Consider the following 25,937-nt stretch of genomic DNA (forward strand, 5'->3'; position numbering starts at 1 on the left):
GAAGTGCGGAGGAGATGGAGTGAGTATTTTGAAGGTTTGTAGAATATGTTTAACGATAAGGTGGTAGATATAGGGTGTTTTGATTGGAGTGTTGTGTGAAGTGAGAGGGCCAGGGAGAATGGTGTGGTATAGAGAGAAGTGGTAAAAGCCTTCTGTAAGATGAAATGTGGCAAGGCAATTGGAGTGGATGGTATTACACTCGAATTTATAAAGAAAGGGGGTGACTGTGCTGTTGACTGGATGGTAAGGATATTCATTGTATGTTATGGTTCATGGTGAAGTGCCTGAGGATTGGCGGAATGCATTCATAGTGCCATTGTAAAAAGGCAAAGAGGATAAAGGTGAGTGTTCAAATTACAGAGGTATAAGATTGTTGAGAATTCCTTGGAAATTATATGGGAAGGTATTGATTGAGAGGGTGAAGGCATGTGCAGAGCATCAGATTGGGAAGGAGCAGTGTGGTTTCAGAAGTGGTAGAGGATGTGTGGATCTGGTATTGGCTTTGACGAATGTATGTGAGAAATACTTAGAAAAACAGATGGATTTGTATGTGGCATTTATGGATCTGGAGAAGGCATATGTTAGAGTTGATAGAGATGCTCTGTGGAAGGTATTAAGAATATATGGTGTGGGAGGCAAGTTGTTAGAAGCAGTGAAAAGTTTTTATCGAGGATGTAAGGCATGTGTACATGTATGAAGAGAGGAAAGTGATTGGTTCTCAGTGAATGTTGGTTTACGGCAGGGGTGTGTGATGTCTCCACGGATGTTTAATTTGTTTATGGATGGGGTTGTTAGGGAGGTGATTGCAAGAGTTTTGGAAAGAGGGGCAAGTATGCAGTCTGTTGTGGATGAGAGAGCTTGGGAAGCGAGTCAGTTGTTGTTCGCTGATGATACAGCGCTGGTGGCTGATTCGGGTGAGAAACTGCAGAAGCTGGTGAGTGAGTTTGGTAAAGTGTGTGAAAGAAGAAAGCTGAGAGTAAATGTGAATAAGAGCAGTACAGTAGGGTTGAGGGATAAGTCGGTTGGAAGGTAAGTTTGAATGGAGAAAAACTGGAGGAAGTGAAGTGTTTTAGATATCTGGAAGTGGATTTGGAACCATGGAAGCAGAAGTGAATTATAGGGTGGGGGAGGGGGCAAAAGTTCTGGGAGCGTTGAAAAATGTGTGGAAGTCAAGAACATTATCTTGGAAAGCAAAAATGGGTATGTTTAAAGGAATAGTGGTTCCAACAATGTTATATGGTTGTGAGGCGTGGGCTATAGACAGAGTTGTGTGGAGCAGGGTAGATGTGCTGGAAAGGAGATGTTTGAGGACAGTATGTGGTGTGAGGTGGTTTGATCGAGTAAGTAATAATAGGGTAAGAGAGATGTGTGGTAATAAAAAGAGTGTGGTTGAGAGAGCAGAAGAGAGTGTTTTGAAATGATTTGGTCACATGGAGAGAATGAGTGAGGAAAGATTGACAAAGAGGATATATGTGTCAGAGGTGGAGGGAACGAGGAGAAGTGGGAGACCAAATTGGAGGTGGAAAGATGGAGTGAAAAAGATTTTGAGTGATTGGGGCCTGAACATACAAGAGGGTGAAAGGTGTGCAAGGAATAGAGTGAATTGGAATGATGTGGTATACCTGGGTCGATGTGCTATCAATGGATTGAACCAGGGCATGTGAAGGGTCTGAGGTAAACTATGGAAAGTTTTGTGGGGCCTGGATGTGGAAAGGGAGCTGTGGTATCATTGCATTATTCATGACAGCTAGAGACTGAGTGTAAACCAGTGTGGCCTTTGTTGTCTTTTCCTAGCACTACCTCGCGCACATATGGGGGGAGGGGATTTTCATTTCACGTGTGGCACAGTGGCGACAGGAATAAATAAGGGCAGACAGTATGAATTATGTACACGTGTATATATGTATATGTCTGCGTGTGTATATATATGTATACGTTGAGATGTATAGGTATGTATATGTGCGTGTGTGGACGTGTATGTATATACATGTGTATGTGGGTGGGTTGGGCCATTCTTTTGTCTGTTTCCTTGTGCTACCTCGCTAACGCAGGAGACAGCGACAAAGTATAATAAATAACTAATATTTATAGATCTGGAGAAGGCCTATGATAGAGTTAATAGAGATGCTCTGTGGAAGGTATTAAGAGTATATGGTGTGGGAGGTAAGTTGCTAGAAGCAGTGAAAAGTTTTTATCAAGGATGTAAGGCATCTGTACGAGTAGGAAGAGAGGAAAGTGATTGGTTCCCAGTGAATGTCAGTTTGCAGCAAGGGTACATGTTGTCTCCATGGTTGATTAATTTGATTATGGATGGGGTTGTTAGGGAGGTGAATGCAAGAGTTTTGGAGAGAGGGGCAAGTATGCAGTCTGTTGTGGATGAAAGGGCTTGGGAAGTGAGTCAGTTGTTGTTTGCTGATGATACAGTGCTGGTGGGAGATTCAAACGAGAAACTGTTGAAGCTGGTGACTGAGTTTGAACGAGTGTGTGAATGAAGGAAGTTGAGAGTAGATGTGAAGGTTATTAGGGATGTAGTAGTTGGGGTATGAGTTTGAATGGAGAAAGTTTGGAGGAAGTAAAGTGTTTTAGATATCTTGGAGTGGATTTGGTAGTGGATGGAACCATGGAAGCAGAAGTGAGTCATAGGGTGGGGAAGGGGGCAAAAGTTCTGGGAGCATTGAAGAATGTGTGGAAGGCAAAAACATGATCTCTGAGAGCAAAAATGGGTATGTTTGAAGGAATAGTGGTTCCAACAATGTTATATGATTGTGAGGCATGGGGTTGTGCAGAGGAGGGAGGATGTGCTGGAAATGAGATGTTTGAGGACAATATGTGGTGTGAGGTGGTTTGATCGAGTAAGTAATAATAGGGTAAGAGAGATGTATGGTAATAAAAAGAGTTTGGTTGAGAGAGGAGAAGAGGGTGTATTGAAATGGGTTGGTCACATGGAGAGAATGAGTGAGGAAAGATTGACAAAGAGGATATATGTGTCAGAGGTGGAGGGAACAAGAAGTGGGAGACCAAGTTGGAGGTGGAAGGATGGAGTGAACAAGGTTTTGAGCGATCGGGGCCTAAACATACAGGAGGGTGAGAGGCATGCAAGGAATAGAGTGAATTGGAATGATGTGGTATACCGGGGTAGACAAGCTGTCAATGGATTGGAACCAGGGCATGTGAAGCATCTGGGGTAAACCATGGAAAGTTTTGTGGGGCCTGGATGTGGAAAGGGAGCTGTAGTTTCGGTGCATTACACATGACAGCTAGAGACTGACTGTGAATGTATGTGGCCTTTTATCTGTTTTCCTGGCATTACCTCACTGAAGCAGGGGATATCGATGCTGTGTCCTGTGGGACAGGGTAGTGCCAGGAATGGATGAAGGTAAATGTATGTAAGGTAAATGTACGTAAGCCCACAATGATTGGAATCTTAATATTTAACTGGTTGTAACACTATTAACATAATCAGTCATTATACATGAGTCTGCAGACGTTTACATTAAATATCTGAGGCTACTCACAGTATCAGAAATAATGCGTCCTTCATCCTAACACAACTGCTTAGATATCTCAAACTACCCACTGTAGTAGAAATAATGGGACCTGTCTTGTAACACAAATGCTAATAGTTAATCAACTTCTAAATTCACTAATGCAAGTAACATTTTGTTCTCTGATGCTGAAACTTGATGTGTATAACACTTGATCTTAGCTGGATTCTTTGTATCTGGACTGCAGCCCCAGCTGGGACCTGACTGCAGCCCTACACATGCTTGACCTGAACAAGTGCTCGACTCTTACAGCTCCTGGAATCAACCAGGCTTGACCAAGCTGCTCATGTCCAACGAACTGCCTTGTTGGAACCAAAGTATCAGTGTCCCTGGTAGACACATTATTGCTTCATTACCCTCACAGTGAGTGAGCCAGGCAAACTGTATAAATACGTTTTTGTAACAAATCAACGCATTACCTTATCGCGATTTCTTAGTGGATGTTGAGTGCTATGGACCCCAGGCTGAGTAACTGTCTCCAAGGAGGTAGGGTACTTAACTTACCTCCCAGGCTGGATAACTGTCTCCAAGGAGGTAGGGTATTTAACTTACCCCTCAGGCTGGGTAACTGTCTCCAAGGAGGTAGGGTACTTAACTTACCCCCCAGGCTGGGTAACTGTCTCCAAGGAGGTAAGGTACTTAACTTACGCGCCCCCCCCCCCCCCCGGTTGGGTAACTGTCTCTAAGGAGGTAAGGTACTTAACTAACCCCCCAGGCCGGGTAACTGTCTCCAAGGAGGTAGGGTACTTAACTTACCCCCAAGACTGGGTAACTGTCTCCAAGGAGGTAAGGTACTTAACTTACCCCTCAGGCTGGGTAACTGTCTCCAAGCAGGTAGGGTACTTAACTTACCCCCCAGGCTGGGTAACTGTCTCCAAGGAGGTAGGGTACTTATCTTACCTCCAAGGCTGGGTAACTGTCTCCAAGGAGGTAGGGTACTTAACTTACCCCCCAGGCTGGGTAACTGTCTCCAAGGAGGTAAGGTACTTAACTTACCCCTCAGGCTGGGTAACTATCTCCAAGGAGGTAGGGTACTTAACTTACCCCCAGGCTGGGTAACTGTCCCCAAGGAGGTAGGGTACTTAACTTACCCCCCAGGCTGGGTAACTTCATTGTGTCACTTTTCCACATTCGACACATTTCCGTAAATAGGACACTTTTGCACATGGCATAATCCTATTTGGAAATTATGTGGATGAGGATGTGTCCTGAACAATTTGATTTCTATAATTTTCTTGTATCTCTATTGAATCTCATTGTTCTTGTATTTTCTTGTATCTGTATTGAATCTTATATTTCATGTATTTTCTTGTATTTGTATCGAATCTTATCTTTCTTGTATTTTCTTGTATTTCTATTGAATCTTATCTTTCTTGTATTTTCTAGTATCTGTATTGAATCTTATCTTTTTGTATTTTCCTGTATCTGTATTGAATCTTGTCTTTCTTGATTTTCTTGTATCTGTATTGAATCTTATGTTTCTTGTATTTTCTTGTACCTGTATTGAATCTTATCTTTCTTGCATTTTCTTGTATCTGTATTGAATTTTATCTTTATTGTATTTTCTGGTATCTTAGTTAAATCTTATCTTTCTTGTGTTTTCTCGTATCTGTAATGAATCTTATCTTTCTTGTATTTTCTTGTATCTGTATTGAATCTTATCTTTCTTGTATTATCTTGTATCTGTATTGAATCTTATCTTTCTTGTATTTTCTAGTACCTATATTGAATCTTATCTTTCTTGTGTTTTCTTGTATCTGTATTGAATTTTATCTTTCTTGTAATTTCTTGTATCTGTATCGAATGTTATCCTTCTTATATTTTCTTGTATCTGTATTGAATGTTATCTTTCTTGTATTTTCTTGTATCTGTATTGAATCTTATCTTTCTTGTGGTTTCTTGTATCTGTATTGAATCTTATCTTTCTTGTATTTTCTTGCAACTGTATTGAATTGCATCTTTCTTATATTTTCTTATATCTGTATTGAATCTTATCTTTATTGTATTTTCTTGTAACCATATCGAATCTTATCTTTCTTGTATTTTCTTGTATCTGTACTGAATCTTATCTTTCTTGTATTTTCTAGTATCTGTATTGAATCTCATCTTTCTTGTATTTTCTTCTGTGTTGCATCTTATCTTTCTTGTGTTTTCTAGTATCTGTATTGATTCTTATCTTTCTTGTGTTTTCTTGTATCTGTATTGAATCTTATCTTTCTTGTATTTCATTGTAACTGTATTGAATCTTGAATCTTATCTTTCTTGTATTGTCTTCTATATGAATTGAATCTTATCTTTCTTGTATTTTCTTCAATCTGTGTTGAATCTTATCTTTTTTGTATTTTCTTGTATCGAGATTGAATCTTATCTTTCTTGTATTTTCTAGTATCTGTATTGAATCTTATCTTTCTTGTATTTTCTTGTATCTGTATTGAATCGTATCTTTCTTGTATTTTCTTGTAACTGTATGGAATCATTCTTTTTTCTTTCAAACTATTCAACATTTCCCGCATTAGCGAGGTAGCGTTAAGAACAGAGGACTGGGCCTTTGAGGGAATACCCTCACCTGGCCCAATTCTCTGTTCCTTCATTTGAAAAAAAAAAAAAAATCATATCTTTCTTATATTTTCTTGTATCTGTATTGAATCTATCTTTCTTGTATTTTCTTGTTATTGTATTGAATCTTATCTTTCTTGTATTTTCTTGTATCTTTATTGAATTTTATCTTACTTTTATTTCATTGTAAGTGTATTTAATCTTATTTTTCTTGTAACTTCTTGTAGCTGTATAGAATCTTATCTTTCTTGTGTTTTCTTGTATCTGTATTGAATCTTATATTTCTTGTATTTTCTTGTATCTGTATTGAATCGTATCTTTCTTATATTTTCTTGTATCTGTATTGAATCTTATATTTCTTGTATTTTCTTGTATCTGTATTGAATCGTATCTTTCTTGTATTTTCTTGTGTCTGTATTGAATATTATATTTCTTGTGTTTTCTTGTATCGGTATTGAATCTTATCTTCCTTGTATTTCATTGTAACTGTATTAAATCTTATCTTTCTGGTATTTTCTTGTATCTGTATTGAATCTTATCTTTCTTGTATTCTCTTGTATCTGTATTGAGTCTTATCTTTCTTGTATTTTCTTGTATCTGTATTGAATCGTATCTTTATTGTATTTTCTTGTATCTGACTTGTATCGTATCTTATTGTATTTTCTAGTATCTGTATTGAATATTATCTTGCTTGTATTTTCTTGTATCTATATTGGATCTTATGTTTCTTCAATTTTCTTGTTTCTGTATCAAATCTTATTTTTCTTGTATTCTCTTGTATCTGTATTGAATCTTATCTTTCTTTAATTATCTTGTATCTGCATTGAATCATATCTTTCTTGTATTTTCTTTTATCTGTATTGATTCTTATCTTTCTTATATTTTCTTGTAACTGTATTGAATCTTATCTTTCTCATATTTTCTAGAATCTGTATTGAATCTTACCTTTCTTGTATTTTCTTGTATCTGTATTGAATCTTATTTTTCTTGTATTTTCTTGTATCTGTATTGAATCTTATCTTTCTTGTATTTTCTTGTATCTGTATTGAATCTTATCTTTCTTGTACTTTGTAGTATCTGTATTAAATCTTATCTTTCTTGTATTTTCATGTAACTATTGAATCGTATCTTTTTTGTATTTTCTTGTATCTTTATTGAATCTTATCTTTCTTGTATTTTCTAGTATCTGCATTGAATTTTATCTTTCTTGTATTTTCTTGTATCTGTATTGAATCTTATCTTTCTTCTGTTTTCTCGTATCGGTATTGAATCTTATCTTTCTTGTATTTTCTTGTAATTGTATTAAATCTTATCTTTCTTGTATTTTCTTGTATCTGTAATGAATCTTATCTTTCTTGTATTTTCCTGTAACTGTATTGAATCTTATCCTTCTTCTATTTTCTTGTATCTGTATTGAATCTTATCTTTCTTATATTTTCCAGTATCCGTATTAAATCTTATCTTTCTTGCATTTCCTTGTATCTGTATTGAATTCTATCTTTCTTGTATTTTCTTGTATCTGTATTGAATCTGATCTTTCTTGTTTTTTTTTGTATCTTTATTGAATCTGATCTTTCTTGTATTTTCTTGTATCTGTATTGAATCTTATCTTTCTTGTATTTTCTTGCATCTGTATTGAATCATATCTTTCTTGTGTTTTCTTGTATCTGTATTGAATCTTATCTTTCTTGTATTTTCTTGCATCTGTATTGAATCATATCATTCTTGTGTTTTCTTGAATCTGTATTGAATCTTATCTTTCTTGTATTTTCTTGCATCTGTATTGAATCATATCTTTCTTGTATCTTTATTCAATATTATCTTTCTTGTATTTTTCTTTATGTTTGTTGAATCTTATCTTTCTTTTACTTTATTGTATCCGTATTGAATCTTATCTTTCTTGTGTTTTCTTGTATCTTTATTGAATCTTATCTTTCTTGTATTTTCTTGTATCTGTATTGAATCTTATCTTTTTTATGTTTTCTTCTATCTTTATTGAATCTTATCTTTCTTGTATTTTCCTGTATCTGTATTGAATCTTTTCATTATTGTATTTTCTTGTGACTATGTTGAATTTTATCTTTCTGGTATTTTGTTGTATCTGTATTAAATCTTATCTTTCTTGTATTTTCTTCTATCTGTATTTAATTTTATCTTTCTTGTGTTTTCTTGTATCTTTTTTGAATCTTATATCTCTTGTATTTCTTTGTATCTGTATTGAATCTTATCTTTTTTGTATTTTCTTGTATCTGTATTGAATCTTATCTTCGTTTTATTTTCTTGTATCTCTATTGAATCTTATCTTCCTTGTATTTTCTTGTATCTGTATTGAATCTTTTCTTTGTTGTATTTCATTGTAACTGTATTAAATCTTACCTTTCATGTATTTTCTTGTATCTGTATTGAATCTTATCTTTCTTGTATTTTCTTGTATCGGTAATGAATCTTATCTTTCTTGTATTTCATTGTATCAGTATTGAATCTTATCTTCTTGTATTTTCTTGTATCTGTATTAAATCTTATCTTTCCTGTATTTTCTTGTATCTGTATTGAATCTTATCTTTCTTGTGTCTGTATTGAATCTAATCTTCATTTTATTTTGTATCTCTTTTGAATCTTATCTTCCTTGTATTTTATTGTATCTGTATTGTATCTTATCTTTTTTGTGTTTTCTTGTAACTCTATTGAATCTTATCTTTCTTGTGTTTCCTTGTATCTGTATTGAATCTTATCTTTCCTGTATTTTCTTGTATCTGTATTGAATCTTATCTTTCTTGCAATTTCTTGTATCTGTATTGAATCTTATCTTTCTTGTATTTCATTGTAACTGTATTTAATTTTATCTTTCTTGTATCTGTATTTAATCTCATCTTTCTTGTATTTTCATGTATCTGTGTTGTCTTATCTTTCTTGTATTTTCTTGTATCTGTATTGAATCTTATCTTTCTTATATTTTCTAATATCTGCATTGAATATTATCTTTCTTGTATTTTCTTGTAACTGTATTGAATTTTATTTTTCTTGTGTTTTGTTGTATCTGTATCAAATCTTATCTTTCTTGTATTTTCATGTATCTGTATTGAATCGTATCTTTCTTGTGTTTTCTTGTATTTTTTTTTAATCTTATCATTTTTGTATTTTCTTGTATCTGTATTGAATCTTATGTTTCTTGTTTTTTCTTGCATCTTTATTGAATCTTATGTTTCGTGTATTTTGTTGTATCTGTATTGCATCATATCTTTCTTGTGATTTCTTGTATCTGTATTGAATCTTATGTTTCTTGTTTTTTCTTGCATCTCTATTGAATCTTATGTTTCGTGTATTTTGTTGTATCTGTATTGCATCTTATCTTTCTTGTGATTTCTTGTATCTGTATTGAATCTTATCTTTCTTGTATTTCTTGTATCTCTATTGAATCTTATCTTTCTTGCATTTTCTTGTATCTGTATCGAATCTTATCTTTTTTGTGGTTTCTTGTATCTGTATTGAATCTTATCTTTCTTGTATTTTCTTGTATCTTTATTGAATCATATCCTTCTGGTATTTTCTTTTATCTTTGTTGGATCTTATCTTTCTTGTATTTTCTAGTATCTGTATTGAATCTTATCTTTCTTGTATTTTTGACACCATTTAGGTTGTTGGTAGAATATTTGACATGTAGCTAGTTAGTAGAAGATTTTTTGACATGTAGCATTTTGTAGAATATTTGACATGTGGGTGGAAGAATATTTGACATAAAGTAGGTAGTTGGTAAAAGAATATTTTACATTATCTTGCCAGTTGGTAAAATATTTGACACCATTTAGCTAATTGGTAAGAGAATATTTGACATCATGTAGCTAGTTGGTAAAGTGATATTTGACATCATGTAGCTAGTTGGTGAATTATTTGACATCATGTAGCTAGTTGAAAGAATATTTAACATGTAGCTAATCGATGAAAGAATATTTGTCATCATGTAGCTAGTTGGTAGAGTATTTGACATATGGCTAGTTGGTAAATATTTGACATCATGCAGCCAGTCGGTAAAAGAATATTTGACTTCATGTAGCTAGTTGGTAGAATATTGGACATGTAGCTAGTTAGTAAAGATTTTCTGACATCATGTAGCTGGTTGGTAGAATATTTGACATGTAGGTGGAAGAATATTTGACATCATGTAGTTAATTTATAAAAGAGTATTTGACATCCTGTAGCTAATTAGTTGAAGAATATTTGACATCATGTAATTAGTTGGTAGAAGAATATTTGACATGTAGCTAGTTGGTAAAAGAATATTTGACATGTAGCTAGTTGGTAGAAGAATATTTGACATGTAGTTAGTGGTAGAATATTTGACATGTATCTAGTTGGTAAAAGAATATTCAACATCATGTAGATAGTTGCTAGAATATTTGACATCATGTAGCTAGTTGGTAGAATATTTGATATGTAGCTAGTTGGTAGAAGAGTATTTGACATCATGTAGCTAGTTGGTAAAATAATATTTGACATGTTGCTAGTTGGTAAAAGAATATTTGATATGTAACTAGTTGGTAGAAGAATATTTGAAATCTTGTAGCTGTTTGGAAGAATAACCGACATCATGTAGCTATTTGATGAAAGAATATTTGACATGTAGCTGGTTGGTAGAATATTTAACATGTAGCTAGTTTATAGAATGTTTGACATATAGCTAGTTGGTAGAATATTTGACATGTAGCTAGTTGGTAGAAGATTTTTTGACATCACATAGCTGGTTGATAGAATATTTGACATGTAGGTGCAAGAATATTTGACATCGTGCAGCTAATTGGTAAAACAATATTTGACATCATGTAGCTAGTTGGTAAAATGATATTTGATTGTAGCTAGTTGATAGATTATTTGACACCATGTAGCTTGTTGGAAGAATATTTAACATGTCTTTAATTGATGAAAGAATATTTGACCATGTAGCTAGTTGGTAGAATATCTAACATGTAGCTAGTTGGTAGATTATTTGACCATGCAGCTAGTTGGTAGAATATTTGACCATGCAGCTAGTTGGTAGAATATTTGACCATGCAGCTAGTTGGTAGAATATTTGACCATGCAGCTAGTTGGTAGAGTATTTGACTTCATTTAGCTAGTTGGTAAAGATTTTTTGACATCATGTAGCTGGTTGGAAGAATATTTGACATGTAGGTGGAAGAATATTTGACATCATGTAGCTAATTGATAAAAGAATATTTGACATTATGTAGCTAATTAGTAGAATATTTGACATGTAGCTAGTTGGTAGAAGAATATTTGTCATCATGCAGCTAGTTGGTAGAAATATTTGACATCATGTAGCAAGTTGGTAGAAGAATATTTTGGCATTTAGTTGGTAAAAGAATATTTGACATGTAGATAGTTGCTAGAATATTTGGCATCATGTAGCTAGTTGGTAAAAGAATATTAGACATGTAGCTAGTTGTTAAGAGAATATTTGACATGTAGATAGTTGGTAAAAGAATATTTGCCTTCATGTAGCTAGATGGTAGAATAGTTGACATGTAGCTAGTTGGTAAAGATTTTTTGACATGTAGCTGGTTGGTAGAATATTTGACATGTAGGTGGAAGAATATTTGACATCATGTAGCTAATTGATAAAAGAATATTTGACATAATATAGCTAATTATTAGAATATTTGACATGTAAATAGTCGGTAGAATAATTGACATCCATGTAGCTAGCTGGTAAAAGAATATTTGACATCATGTAGCTAGTTGGTAGAAGAATATTTGACATGTAGTTATATTTTTTTATTTTATATTTTGCTTTGTCGCTGTCTCCCGCGTTAGCGAGGTAGCGCAAGGAAACAGACGAAAGAATGGCCCAACCCACCCATGTACACATGTATATACATACACGTCCACACACGCACATATACATGTAGTTAGTTGGTAGAATATTTGGCATCATATATCTTGTTGGTAAAAGAATATTCGAAATCATGTAGATAGTTGCTAGAATATTTGAAATCATGCAGCTAGTTGGTAAAAGAATATTAGACATGTAGCTAGTTGGTAGAAGGATATTTGACTTCATGTAGCTAGTTGGTAAAATATTTGACATGTAGCTAGTTGATAAAGATTTTTTGACATCATGTAGCTGGTTGGTAGAATATTTGACATGTAGGTGGAAGAATATTTGACATATGTAGCTAACTGATAAAAGAATATTTGACATAAGTAGCTAATTAGTAGAATATTTGACATGTAAATAGTTGGTAGAAGAATATTTGACATGTAGCTAGTTGATAAAAGAATATTTGACATGTAGCTAGTTGGTAGAAGAATATTTGACATGTAGTTAGATGGTAGAATATTTGACATGTATCTAGTTGGTAAGAGAATATTTGACATCATGTAGCTAGTTGGTAAAAGAATATTTGACATCATGTAGCTAGTTGGTAAAAGAATATTTGACATGTTGCTAGTTGGTAATAGAATATTTGACATGTAGCTAGTTGGTAGAATATTTGACATGTAGCTAGTTGGTAGAATATTTGACATCATGTAGCTAGTTGGTAGAAGAATATTTGACATGTAGTTAGATGGTAGAATATTTGACATGTATCTAGTTGGTAAGAGAATATTTGACATCATGTAGCTAGTTGGTAAAAGAATATTTGACATCATGTAGCTAGTTGGTAAAAGAATATTTGGCATGTTGCTAGTTGGTAAAAGAATATTTGACATGTAGCTAGTTGGTAGAATATTTGACATGTAGCTAGTTGGTAGAATATTTGACATCATGTAGGTAGTTGCTAAAAGAATATCTAACATGCAGCTAGTTGGTAGATCATTTGACTTCATGTAGCTGGTTGGTAGAATATTTGACATATAGCTAGTTGTAAAAGAATATTTGACATCATGTAGCTAGTTGGTAGAAGAATATTTGACATCATGTAGCTAGTTGGTAGAGAATATTCGAAATGTAGGTAGTTGGTAGAATATTTGACATGTATCTAATTGGTAAAAGAATATTTAACATCATGTTGATAGTTGCTTGAATATTTGACATCATGTCGCTGGTTGGTAAAAGAATATTTGATATGTAGCTAGTTGGTAGAAGAATAATTGACATCATATAGCTACTTGGTAGAATATTTGACATGTAGGTAGTTGGTAAAAGAATATTTAACATATGCAACTAGTTTGTAGAATATTTTACATCATGTAGCTAATTGATAAAAGAATATTTGACATCATGTAGCTAGTTGGTAGAAGAATATTTGACATCATGTAGCTAGCTGATAAAAGAATATTTGACATGTAACTACTTGGTAGAAGAATATTTGACATCATGTAGCTAGTTGGTAGAATATTTGACATCATGTAGCTGGTTGGTAGAATATTTGACATGCAGGCAGTTGGTAAAAGAATATTTAACATATGCAACTAGTTGGTAGAATATTTTACATCATGTAGCTAATTAGTAGAAGAATATTTGACATGTTGCTAGTTGGTAGAATATTTGCCATCATGTAGCTATTTGGTAGAATATTTGCCATCATGTAGCTAGTTGGTAGAATATTTGCCATCATGTAGCTAAAGAATATTTGCCATCATGTAGCTTGTTGGTAGAATATTTGACATCATGTAGCTAGTTGGTAGAATATTTGATGTGAAGGTAGTTGGTAGAATATTTGACATCATGTATCTAATTGGTAAAAGAATATTTGACATCATGTTGATAGTTGCTAGAATATTTGACATGTCACTGGTTGGTAAAAGAATATTTGACATGTAGCTAGTTGGTAGAAGAATATTTGACATGTAGCTAGTTGGTAGAATATTTGACATGTAGGTAGTTGGTAAAAGAATATTTAACATATGCAACTAGTTGGTAGAATATTTGACATCATGTAGCTAATTGATAAAAGAATAGTTGACATCATGTAGCTAGTTGGTAGAAAATTTGACATGTAGCTAGCTGGTAGGAGAATATTTGACATCATGTAGCTAGTTGGTAGAATATTGGACATCATGTAGTTAGTTGGTAGAATATTTGACATCATGTAGCTAGTGAGTAGAATTATATTTGACAGCATGTAGCTAGTTGGTAGAATATTTGACATCATGTAGCTAGTGAGATATTTGACAGCATGTAGCTAGTTGCTAAAACATTTGACAACATGTACCTAGTAGGTAGAGGAATATTTGACACATAGCTAGTTGGTAAAAGAATATTTGACATAATGTTGCTAGTTGGTGGAAGAAAATTTGACATCATGTAGGTAGTTGGTAAAAGAATATTTGACATGTAACTAGTTAGTAGAATTATATTTGACATCATATAGCTAGTTGGTAGAATTATATTTGACATCATGTAGCTAGTGGTAGAATATTTGACATGTAGCTAGTTGGTAAAATATTTGACATCATGTAGCTAGTTGGTAAAATATTTAACATCATGTAGCTAGTTGGTAGAGAAATGTTTGACATCATGTAGCTAGTTGGTAAAAGAATATTTGAATCATGTAGCTAGTTGGTAGAATATTTGATGTAGCTAGTTGGTAAAATATTTGACATCATGTATGTAGTTGGTAAAATATTTGGCATCATGCAGCTAGGTGGTAGAATATTTGACTTCGTGTAGCTAGTTGGTAGAATTTTGACATCATGCAGCTGGTTAGTGGAATATATGACATCATGTATGTAGTTGGTAGAAGATTTGGCATCATGCACCTACTTAGTAGAATATTTGATATCATGTAACTAGCTCGGAAAATAATATTTGACACATGTAGCTAGTTGGAAATGAATATTTGACATCATGTAGGTAGTTGGTAGAAGAATTTTTGACATGCAGGTAGTTGGTAGAAGAATATTTGACATCATGTAGCAAGTTGGGAAAATATTTGACACCATGTAGCTAGTTGGTAGAAGAATATTTGAATTGCCTGGTTGTAATTTTCAACTATACAATGAAGATTGTTTCAATTGTGTGCATTAGATCATGAAGTAAACAGTTTGTATATTTACAGGTGGCTGTACCTGTGTTCTACATTTGGATCATATGAGGAATCAAACAAGATATCTCAAAACAATCAAAGCTTGGTGTAAAGAATTAAACCTTGGTGTTCGGATCGTTTTCTGTTTACAATGGATATTATTATTCTACAAGGTTATGAGGAAAATATTAAGGTATTTATTTATGCTTTTATTTTAAAAAGAATTTTGTGATGATTTCTTCCATGGACACAGAAGAAGCACACTAAGTAATAGTTTTTGTGACTTAAAGGAAAATAAATAATTTTGTGCATCTTTAGTTATGAACTTCAGAGTATTTGATGCAAACTTCAATAATGAGAAGTTTAGAATGGCTGTAATGGTTACAAAAGCAAAACATAATGATAAAAAAGACTGTCTTGGTGTAGTACTTAATGTTATGGCAGTCCCCATGTCATATAGGATTCACTCAAACCATGGCAGTCCCCATGTCATATAGGATGCACTCAAACCATGGCAGTCCCCATGTCATATAGGATGCACTCAAACCATGGCAGTCCTCATGTCATATAGGATGCACTCAAACCATGGCAGTCCTCATGTCATATAGGATGCACTGAAACCATGGCAGTCCCCATGTCATATATGATGCACTCAAACCATGGCAGTCCCCATGTCATATATGATGCACTCAAACCATGGCAGTCCCCATGTCATATATGATGCACTCAAACCATGGCAGTCCCCATGTCATATATGATGCACTCAAACCATGGCAGTCCCCATGTAATATATGATGCACTCAAACCATGGCAGTCCTCATGTCATACATGATGCACTCAAACCATGGCAGTCCCCATGTCATATATGATGCACTCAAACCATGGCAGTCCTCATGTCATACATGATGCACTCAAACCATGGCAGTCCCCATGTAATATATGATGCACTCAAACCATGGCAGTCCTCATGTCATACATGATGCACTCAAACCATGGCAGTCCCCATGTCATATAGGATGCACTCAAACCATGGCAGTCCCCATGTCATATATGATGCACTCAAACCATGGCAGTCCTCATGTCATATATGATGCACTCAAACCATGGCAGTCATGTCATATGTGATGCACTCAAACCATGGCAGTCCTCATGTCATATATGATGGACCCAAACTATGGCAGTCCCAATGTCATAAATGATGCACTCAAACCATGGCAGTCCCCATGTCATGTATGATGCTCTCAAACCATGGCAGTCCTCATATATGATGCACCCAAACCATGGCAGTCCTCATGTCATATATGATGCACCCAAACTATGGCAGTCTAAATGTCATATATGATGCACTCAAACCATGGCAGTCCCCATGTCAAATATCATGCACTCAAACCATGGCAGTCATGTCATATACGATGCATCCAAACCATGGCAGTCCCCATGTCATATATGATGCAATGAAAGCAAGGCAGTCCCCATGTCATATATGATGAACTCAAACCATGGCAGTCCCCATGTCATATATGATACACTGAATCCATGGCAGTCCTCATGTCATACATGATGCACTGAAACCATGGCAGTCCTCATGTCATATATGATGCACTCAAACCATGACAGTCTCCATGTCATATATGATGCACTGAAACCATGGCAGTCCTCTTGTCATATATGATGCATCCCAAACCATGGCATTCGTCATGTCATATATGAAACACTCAAACCATGGCAGTCCCCAAGTCATATATGATGCACTCGAACCATAGCAGTCCTCATGTCATATATGGTGCACTCAAACCATGGCAGTCCCCAAGTCATATATTATGCCCTCAAACCATAGCAGTCCTCATGTCATATATGATGCACTCAAACCATGGCAGTCCCCATGTCATATATGATGCACTCAAACCATTGCAGTCCTCATGTCATATATGATGCACCCAAACCATGGCAGTCCTGTCATATATGATGCACTGAAACCATGGCAGTCCCCATGTCATATATGATGCACTCAAACCATGGCAGTCCTCATGTCATATATAATGTACTCAAATCATGGCAGTCCCCATGTCATATATGATGCACTCAAACCATGGCAGTCCCCATGTCATATATGATGCACTCAAACCATGGCAGTCCCCATGTAATATATGATGCACTCAAACCATGGCAGTCCTCATGTCATATATGATGCACTCAAACCATGGCAGTCCCCATGTCACATATGATGCACTCAAACCATGGCAGTCCTCATGTCATATATGATGCACTCAAACCATGGCAGTCCCCATGTCATATATGATGCACTCAAACCATGGCAGCCCTCATGTCATATATGATGCACCCAAACTATGGCAGTCCCCATGTCATATGATGCACTCAAACCATGGCAGTCATGTCAGATGTGATGCACTCAAACCATGACAGTCCTCATGTCATAAATGATGCACTCAAACCATGGCAGTCCCCATGTCATATATGATGCTCTCAAACCATGGCAGTCCTCATATATGATGCACCCAAACCATGGCAGTCCTCATGTCATATATGATGCACCCAAACTATGGCAGTCTCCATGTCATATGATGCACTCAAACCATGGCAGTCCCCATGTCAAATATCATGCACTCAAACCATGGCAGTCATGTCATATACGATGCATCCAAACCATGGCAGTCCCCATGTCATATATGATGCAATGAAAGCAAGGCAGTCCCCATGTCATATATGATGTACTCAAACCATGGCAGTCCCCATGTCATATATGATGCACTGAAACCATGGCAGGCCTCATGTCATACATGATGCACTGAAACCATGGCAGTCCTCATGTCATATATGATGCACTCAAACCATGGCAGTCCCCATGTCATATATGATGCACTGAAACCATGGCAGGCCTCATGTCATACATGATGCACTGAAACCATGACAGTCCTCATGTCATATATGATGCACTCAAACCATGACAGTCTCCATGTCATATATGATGCACTGAAACCATGGCAGTCCTCATGTCATATATGATGCACCCAAACCATGGCATTCGTCATGTCATATATGAAACACTCAAACCATGGCAGTCCCCAAGTCATATATGATGCACTCAAACCATAGCAGTCCTCATGTCATATATGGTGCACTCAAACCATGGCAGTCCCCAAGTCATATATTATGCACTCAAACCATAGCAGTCCTCATGTCATATATGATGCACTCAAACCATGGCAGTCCCCATGTCATATATGATGCACTCAAACCATTGCAGTCCTCATGTCACATATGATGCACTGAAACCATGGCAGTCCTGTCATATATGATGCACTGAAACCATGGCAGTCCCCATGTCATATATGATGCACTCAAACCATGGCAGTCCTCATGTCATATATAATGTACTCAAATCATGGCAGTCCCCATGTCATATATGATGCACTGAAACCATGGCAGTCCCCATGTCATTTGCACTCAAACCATGGCCATCCTTATGTCATATATGATGCACTCAAACCATGGCAGTTCCCATGTCATATATGATGCACTGAAACCATGGCAGTCTCCATGTCATATATGATGCACTGAAACCATGGCAGTCCCCATGTCATATATGATGCACTGAAACCATGGCAGTCCTCATGTCACATATGATGCATTGAAACCATGGCAGTCCTCTTGTCATATATGATGCACTGAAACCATGGCAGTCCCCATGTCATATATGATGCACTCAAACCATGGCAGTCCTCATATCATACATGATGCATTGAAACCATGGCAGTCCCCATGTCATATATGATGCACTGAAACCATGGCAGTTCCCATGTCAGATATGATGCACTTAAACCATGGCAGTCCCCATGTCATATAGGATGCACTCAATCCATGGCAGTCCCCATGTCATATATGATGCAATCAAACCATGGCAGTCCCCATGTCATATATGATGCACCCCATCCATGGCAGTCCCCATCTCATATATGATGCACTGAAACCATGGCAGTCCCCATATCATATATGATACCCTCAAACCATGGCAGTCCCCATGTCATATATGATGCACTCAAACCATGGTAGTCCTCATGTCATATATGATGCACTGAAACCATGGCAGTCCTCATGTCATATATGATGCACTGAAACCATTGCAGTCATGTCATATATGATGCATTGAAACCATGGCAGTCCTCATGTCATATATGATGCACTGAAACCATGGCAGTCCCCATGTCATATATGATGCACTCAAACCATGGCAGTCCTCATATTATATATGATTCATTGAAACAATGGCAGTCCCCATGTCATATATGATGCACTCAAATCATAGCAGTCCTCATGTCATATATGATGCACTGAAACCATGACAGTCTCCATGTCATAAATGATGCACTCAAGCCATGGCAGTCCTCATGTCATATATGATGCACTCAAACCATGGCAGTCCCCATGTCATATATGATATACTCAAACCATGGCAGTCCTCAAGTCATATATGATGCACTCAAACCATGGCAGTCCTCATGTCATATATGATGCACTTAAACCATGGTAGTCCCCATGTCATATATGATGCACTGAAACCATGGCAGTCCTCATGTCATATATGATGCACTCAAACCATGGCAGTCATCATGTCTTATATGATGCACTGAAACCATGGCAGTCCTCATGTCATATATGATCCACTCAAACCATGGCAGTCCTCATGTCATATATGATGTACTGAAACCATGGCAGTTCTCATGTCATATATGATGCACTGAAACCATGACGTCTCCATGTCATATATGATGTACTGAAACCATGGCAGTCCCCATCATATATGATGCACTCAAACCATGACAGTCCCCATGTCATATATGATGCACTGAAACTATGGCAGTCTCCATGTCATATATGATGGACTAAAACCATGGCAGTCCCCATGTCATATATGATGCACTCAAACCATGGCAGTCCTCATGTCATATATGATGCACTGAAACCATGACAGTTTCCATGTCATATATGATGCACTGAAACCATGGCAGTCCTCATGTCATATATGATGCACTCAAACCAAGGCAGTCCTCATGTCATATATGATGCACTCAGACCATGGCAGTCCTCATGTCATATATGATGCACTGAAACCATGACAGTCCCCATGTCATATATGATGCACTGAAACCATGGCAGTCCCCATGTCATATATGATGCACTGAAACCATGGCAGTCCTCATGTCATATATGATGCACTCAAACAATGGCAGTCCTCATGTCATATATGATGCACTCAAACCATGACAGTCCCCATGTCATATATGATGCACTCAAATCATGGCAGTCCCCATGTCATATACGATGCACTCAAACCATGACAGTCCCATCAAACCATGGCAATCTCCATATCATATATGATGCACTGACACCATGGCAGTCCTCATGTCATATATGATGCACTGAAACCATGGCAGTCTCCATGTCATATATGATGCACTCAAACCATGGCAGTCCTCATGTCACATATGATGCACTGAAACCATGGCAGTCCCCATGTCATATATGATGCACTCAAACCATGGCAGTCCTCATGTCATATATGATGCCCTCAAACCATGGCAGTCCCATGTCATGTAAGATGCACTCAAACCATGACAGTCCCCATGTCATATATGATGCACCCAAACCATGGCAATCTCCATATCATATATGATGCACCCAAACCATGGCAGTCCTCATGTCATATATGATGCACTGAAACCATGGCAGTCACTATGTCATATATGATACACCCAAACCATGGCAGTCCTCATGTCATATATGATGCACTCAAACCATGGCAGTCCCCATGTCATATATGATGCACTGAAACCATGGCAGTCCTCATGTCACATATGATGCACTCAAACCATGAGTCCTCATGTCATATATGATGCACTCAAACCATGGCAGTCCTCATGGCATATACGATGCACTGAAATGATGCCTAAGGATTGGCGGAATGCGTGCATAGTGCCATTGTACAAAGGCAAAGGGGATAAAAGTGAGTACTCAAATTACAGAGGTATAAGTTTGTTGAGTATTCCTGGTAAATTATATGGGAGGGTATTGATTGAGAGGGTGAAGGCATGTACAGAGCATCAGATTGGGGAAGAGCAGTGTGGTTTCAGAAGTGGTAGAGGATGTGTGGATCAGGTATGAATGCAAGTCATGGACTATAGATAAGAATGCATGGAAGAGGATGAATGTGTTGGAAATGAAACGTTTCAGAACAATGCATGGTTGTATGGGGGGGATTGTTCAAGTAGGTAATGATAAGGTATGAGAGATGGTGAAAAAGGTGAACAGTGTTTGCTGAAATGGTTTGGACATGAATGAGTGAGAAGAGGTTGACAAACAGGATATATGTGTGTCATATATGAAGATGACAAGGAGGAACCAAATTGCACACAGAAAAATGAAGTAACTAAGATTGTGAGTGCTCATGTCTTAACATGTATAAGGCTGAAAGACATGCATGCATGGGGTAGAGTAAATTGGAGCAATGTGGTTTATAGGGGGTGATGTGCTATCAATATATTGAAGAGGGCATACAAAACACATGGGAGAGACCACAGAAAGGTCTGTGGGGCCTTTCTGTTGATAAAGGACTGCCATGGTTTCAGTGCATCATATATGACATGGGAACTGCCATGGTTTGAGTGCATCATATATGACATGAGGACTGTCATGGTTTGAGTGCATCATATATGACATGGCGACTGCCATGGTTTCAGTGCATCATATATGACATGAGGACTGTCATGGTTTGGGTGCATCATACATGACATGGGGACTGCCATGGTTTGAGTGAATCATATATGACATGGGGACTGCCATGGTTTGAGTGCAACATACATTGAATATCCTACCAACCAGTCAACAACACAGTCACCCCCATTTTAATAATTTCCACTACAATACCATCTAAACCCTCCGCCTTGCCAGCTTTCATCTTCTGCAAAGCTGTCACTACCTATTCTCTGTTTATCAAAAAATTCTCCCTGACCCTCTCACTTCGTACACCACCTTGACCAAAACACCCTATATCTACCACTCTATCATCAAACACATTCAACAAACCTTCAAAATACTCACTCCATCTCCTCACATCACCACTACTTGTTATTACCTCCCCAATAGCTCCCTTCACCGAAGTTCTCATTTTTTCTCTTGTCTTATACACTTTATTTACCTCTTTCCTAAACATCTTTTTATTCTCCCTAAAATTTGATGATACTCTCTCACCCCAACTCTCATTTGCCCTCTTTTTCACCTCTTGCACCTTTCTCTTGACCTTCTGCCATTTTCTTTTATACATCTCCCAGTCATTTGAACTATTTCCCTGCAAAAATTGTCCAAATGCCTCTCTCTTCTCTTTCACTAACAATCTTACTTCTTCATCCCACCATTCACTACCCTTTCTAATCAGCCCACCTCCCACCTTTCTCATGCCACAAGCATCTTTTGCGCAAGCCATCACCGATTCCCTAAATACATGCCATTCCACCCCCACTCCCCTTACGTCATTTGCTCTCACCTTTTGCCATTCCACACTCAATCTCTCCTGGTATTTCCTCACACAAATGTCCTTTCCAAGTTCACTTACTCTCACCACTCTCTTCACCCCAACTTTCTCTCTTCTTTTTGAAAACCCATACAAATCTTCACCTTCGCCTCCACAAGATATTGATCAGATATCCCTCCAGCTGCCACTCTCAGCACATTAACATCCAAAAGTCTCTTTTACACGCTTATCAATTAACATGCAATCTAATAACGCCCTTTGACCATCTCTGCTACTCACATATGTATACTTACGTATATCTCTCTTTTTAAACCAGGTATTCCCAATCACCAGTCTTTTTTCAGCACATAAATCTACAAGCTCTTCACCACTTCCATTTACAACAGTGAACACCCCATGTACACCAATCATTCCCTCAATTGCCACATTACTCACCTTTGCATTCAAATCACCCATTACTATAACCCGGTCTCATGCATCAAAGCTGCTAACACACTCATTCAGCTGCTCCCAAAACACTTGCCTATCATGATCTTTCTTCTCATGACCAGGTGCATAGGCACTAATAATCACCCATCTCTCTCCATCCACTTTCAGTTTTACCCATATCAATCTATCACATACTCCCACCACTCCTGTTTCAGTAGTGCTACTCCTTCCTTTGCTCTTGTCCTCTCACCAACCCCTGACTTTACTCCTAAAACATTCCCAAACCACTTCGTTTCACTCAAAGCCAAAACATCCAGGTTCATTTCCTCGAACATACTACCTATCTCTCTTCTCATTATACATAAAATCCAAGTTGATGTACTGAAGAGATGGCAATTTTTTATTCTTACTATTATTGGTGATTATATACGTGTTGGAAATGAAATGTTTAAGGACAATATGTGATGCGAGTTGGTTTGATCGAGTAAGCAATGAGAGGGTAAAAGAGGTGTGTGGTAATAAAAAGAGTGTGGTTGAGAGAGCAGAAGAGGGTGTATTGAAATAGTTTGGTCACATGGGAGAATGAGTGAGGAAAGATTGACAAAGAGGATATATGTGTCAGAGGTGGAGGGAACGAGGAGAATGGGAGACCAAATTAGAGGTGGAAGGATGGAGTGAAAAAGATTTTGAGCGATCGGGGCCTGAACATACAGGAGAGTGAAAGGCGTGCAAAGAATAGAGTGAATTGGAATGATGTGGTATACCGAGGTTGATGTGCTGTCATTGGATTGAACCAGGGCATGCGAAGCAGTCTGGGGTAAACCATGGAAAGTTTTGTGGGGCCTGGATGTGGAAAGGGAGCTGTGGTTTTGGTGCATTACACACAACAGCTAGAGACTGAGTGTGAACGAATGTGGCCTTTGTTGTCTTTTCCTAGTGCTATCTCACTGCTATTTCATGTGTGGCGGGGTGCCAACAGGAATGGATGAAGGCAGCAAGTATGAATATGTACATGTGTATATATGTATATATATCTATGTACATGTATGTATACGTTGAAATGTATAGGTACATATATGTGCGTGTGTAGACATTTATGTATATACATGTGTATGTGGGTGGGTGGGGCCATTCCTTGTTTATTTCCTTGCGCTACCTCGCTAATGCGGGAGACAGCAGTCAAGTATAATAAATAAAAATAATATAGTTCATCTTTTCCTTTTCACTAATTTTGAATCAAACATTTAAGATGTACTTTCCTTGCTTTGGTCAGACATATATCCAGCGCAACAAGACTCACTGTGTGGATGTAGACTCCTCTGGAAGAGCTTGTAAAGAAAGGTTGATGTCTGTTCTCTACCAAGGTATTCAGGAAAACAGATTTGTCGACTTTGAAATCCATCGGTTAGAAAGTATATCAGACTTTCAAGAGTGGATGACAAGATTTGGTTCATCAAATTTATTTAAAGATGTAATAGCACCAGTTATTTCAAGAAGATTTTGATGTTTTATCAGTTCCATTGTTTGCATAAGTTATTAATACCCTTTAATATAAAAAGCCAAGAAGTGTTACACATGTTAACTACAAGAAAAAGTGAAGTTATGGAAGAGATAGCCATCATTAATGTAAATAGTTTGTGCTGCAGTTGAAGCAATTTTTCTCCCATGGAACATTGTCTCTCTTTCTTACCAATTTTTTTTCCCCTGAAAATAATGAAGTGTATGCAAAGAAATAATTTAGAATTATAACAATATCCTATATTTTTGGTGATGTTATTTATTTATATATTTGAAATATGGCATCTAGAGGGCTGAGTACTTATGGTATAATGGAATTTGCCATATTAATGGTCCTGGTATTACCACGGAGAACCTGAGAGATGATGGACTATACTTTGGAATCTTATTTTCCCAATACATAATTTTTCCAGCTACAGGTATTTTGTTCTGTTTACTCAAGTATTACATATATGTCAGTGTGGCTTTTCCTTGACTATCTCTTGCTGAAGTGGAATCAGGATTCTGTTGTCTCATTAATTCTACATTTATAACCTCTCTTCAAGCATCATGTTGTTAACTTGGCCAGGGCTCTCGTGAGCGGTCTGCATGTAACCCTACCACTTAGGCCTGAATCTGTATCATGTACACTTTGATATTGTACGCTGATGGAGTTGTATGCAGCCCCATCTCTTGAACATTCTCTACTGTCATAATCCTCTTGCACTTATGCAGTCTCATTGTGTCCTCAGTCATAAAAGTATTTTGTCACATTTTTAATGAGTTTCTTGCTTAATCTCATTCTTTGACCTCCAGTTGTCCAATCCATACATGTTTACAAGACTTGATCATTGACTGCATCATCAAGTCAGTTTGAAAATCTCAAAGGTTAAGATCGTCACCCTTCACTCCTCCAAGGTTGGAAGATTTCAAACCTGTGGTTCTTGCTACCTCTAGTTTGTACGTAAAGACCAGTCATATGAGGACTGACTATTATGATACCTCTTTTTCTTGAATGCAAAAAATGTGGAAATATCTGCTCTTTTTAGTTTTTCTTTTCCTCTAACCTTCTCCAGTATGGATGGCCCACTTATTCCCAACACTGTACCATGTTAAGGAAGACCATCTGGTCAGAGAGAGGAATCAAACTAGAACAGAGAGTAAAGCTGCTTAGCTTCAGTGCTAACAACAACACAACTCTCTCCATGTTTGTCCTTCCTATCTCATAGGGACGCACACTTACCTGCTGCCACCTGGAACGCACACTTGAGATATGCTCACCTGATGTGCTGGCTTAAGTCACAATCATACAATTTTTTCCTCCAGTGCGGGATGATGTCTTGGCCACCTAGTAATATAAGATGATGACATTATAGTACACAGGCCCACAATGACATA

The 25,937-nt window shown here is 36.9% G+C and overlaps 1 protein-coding gene across 1 annotated transcript in view; it reads left to right on the plus strand.

Annotated features, from left to right (window-relative positions):
* The window catches only part of LOC139760470 (RWD domain-containing protein 3-like), a 66,633-nt gene extending 41,054 nt beyond the window's left edge, over positions 1 to 25,579 (plus strand). Inside the window, 3 exon segments of the mRNA XM_071683740.1 lie at positions 15,101 to 15,232; positions 15,235 to 15,260; positions 24,316 to 25,579. Of these exon segments, the coding sequence (XP_071539841.1) occupies positions 15,101 to 15,232; positions 15,235 to 15,260; positions 24,316 to 24,546 (389 nt within the window). The 3' untranslated portion in view covers positions 24,547 to 25,579.
* Positions 25,580 to 25,937: the final 358 nt, after the last annotated feature.

The sequence above is a fragment of the Panulirus ornatus genome, chromosome 37 (assembly GCF_036320965.1).
Source record: "Panulirus ornatus isolate Po-2019 chromosome 37, ASM3632096v1, whole genome shotgun sequence".
NCBI classification, from domain to species: Eukaryota; Metazoa; Arthropoda; class Malacostraca; order Decapoda; family Palinuridae; genus Panulirus; species Panulirus ornatus.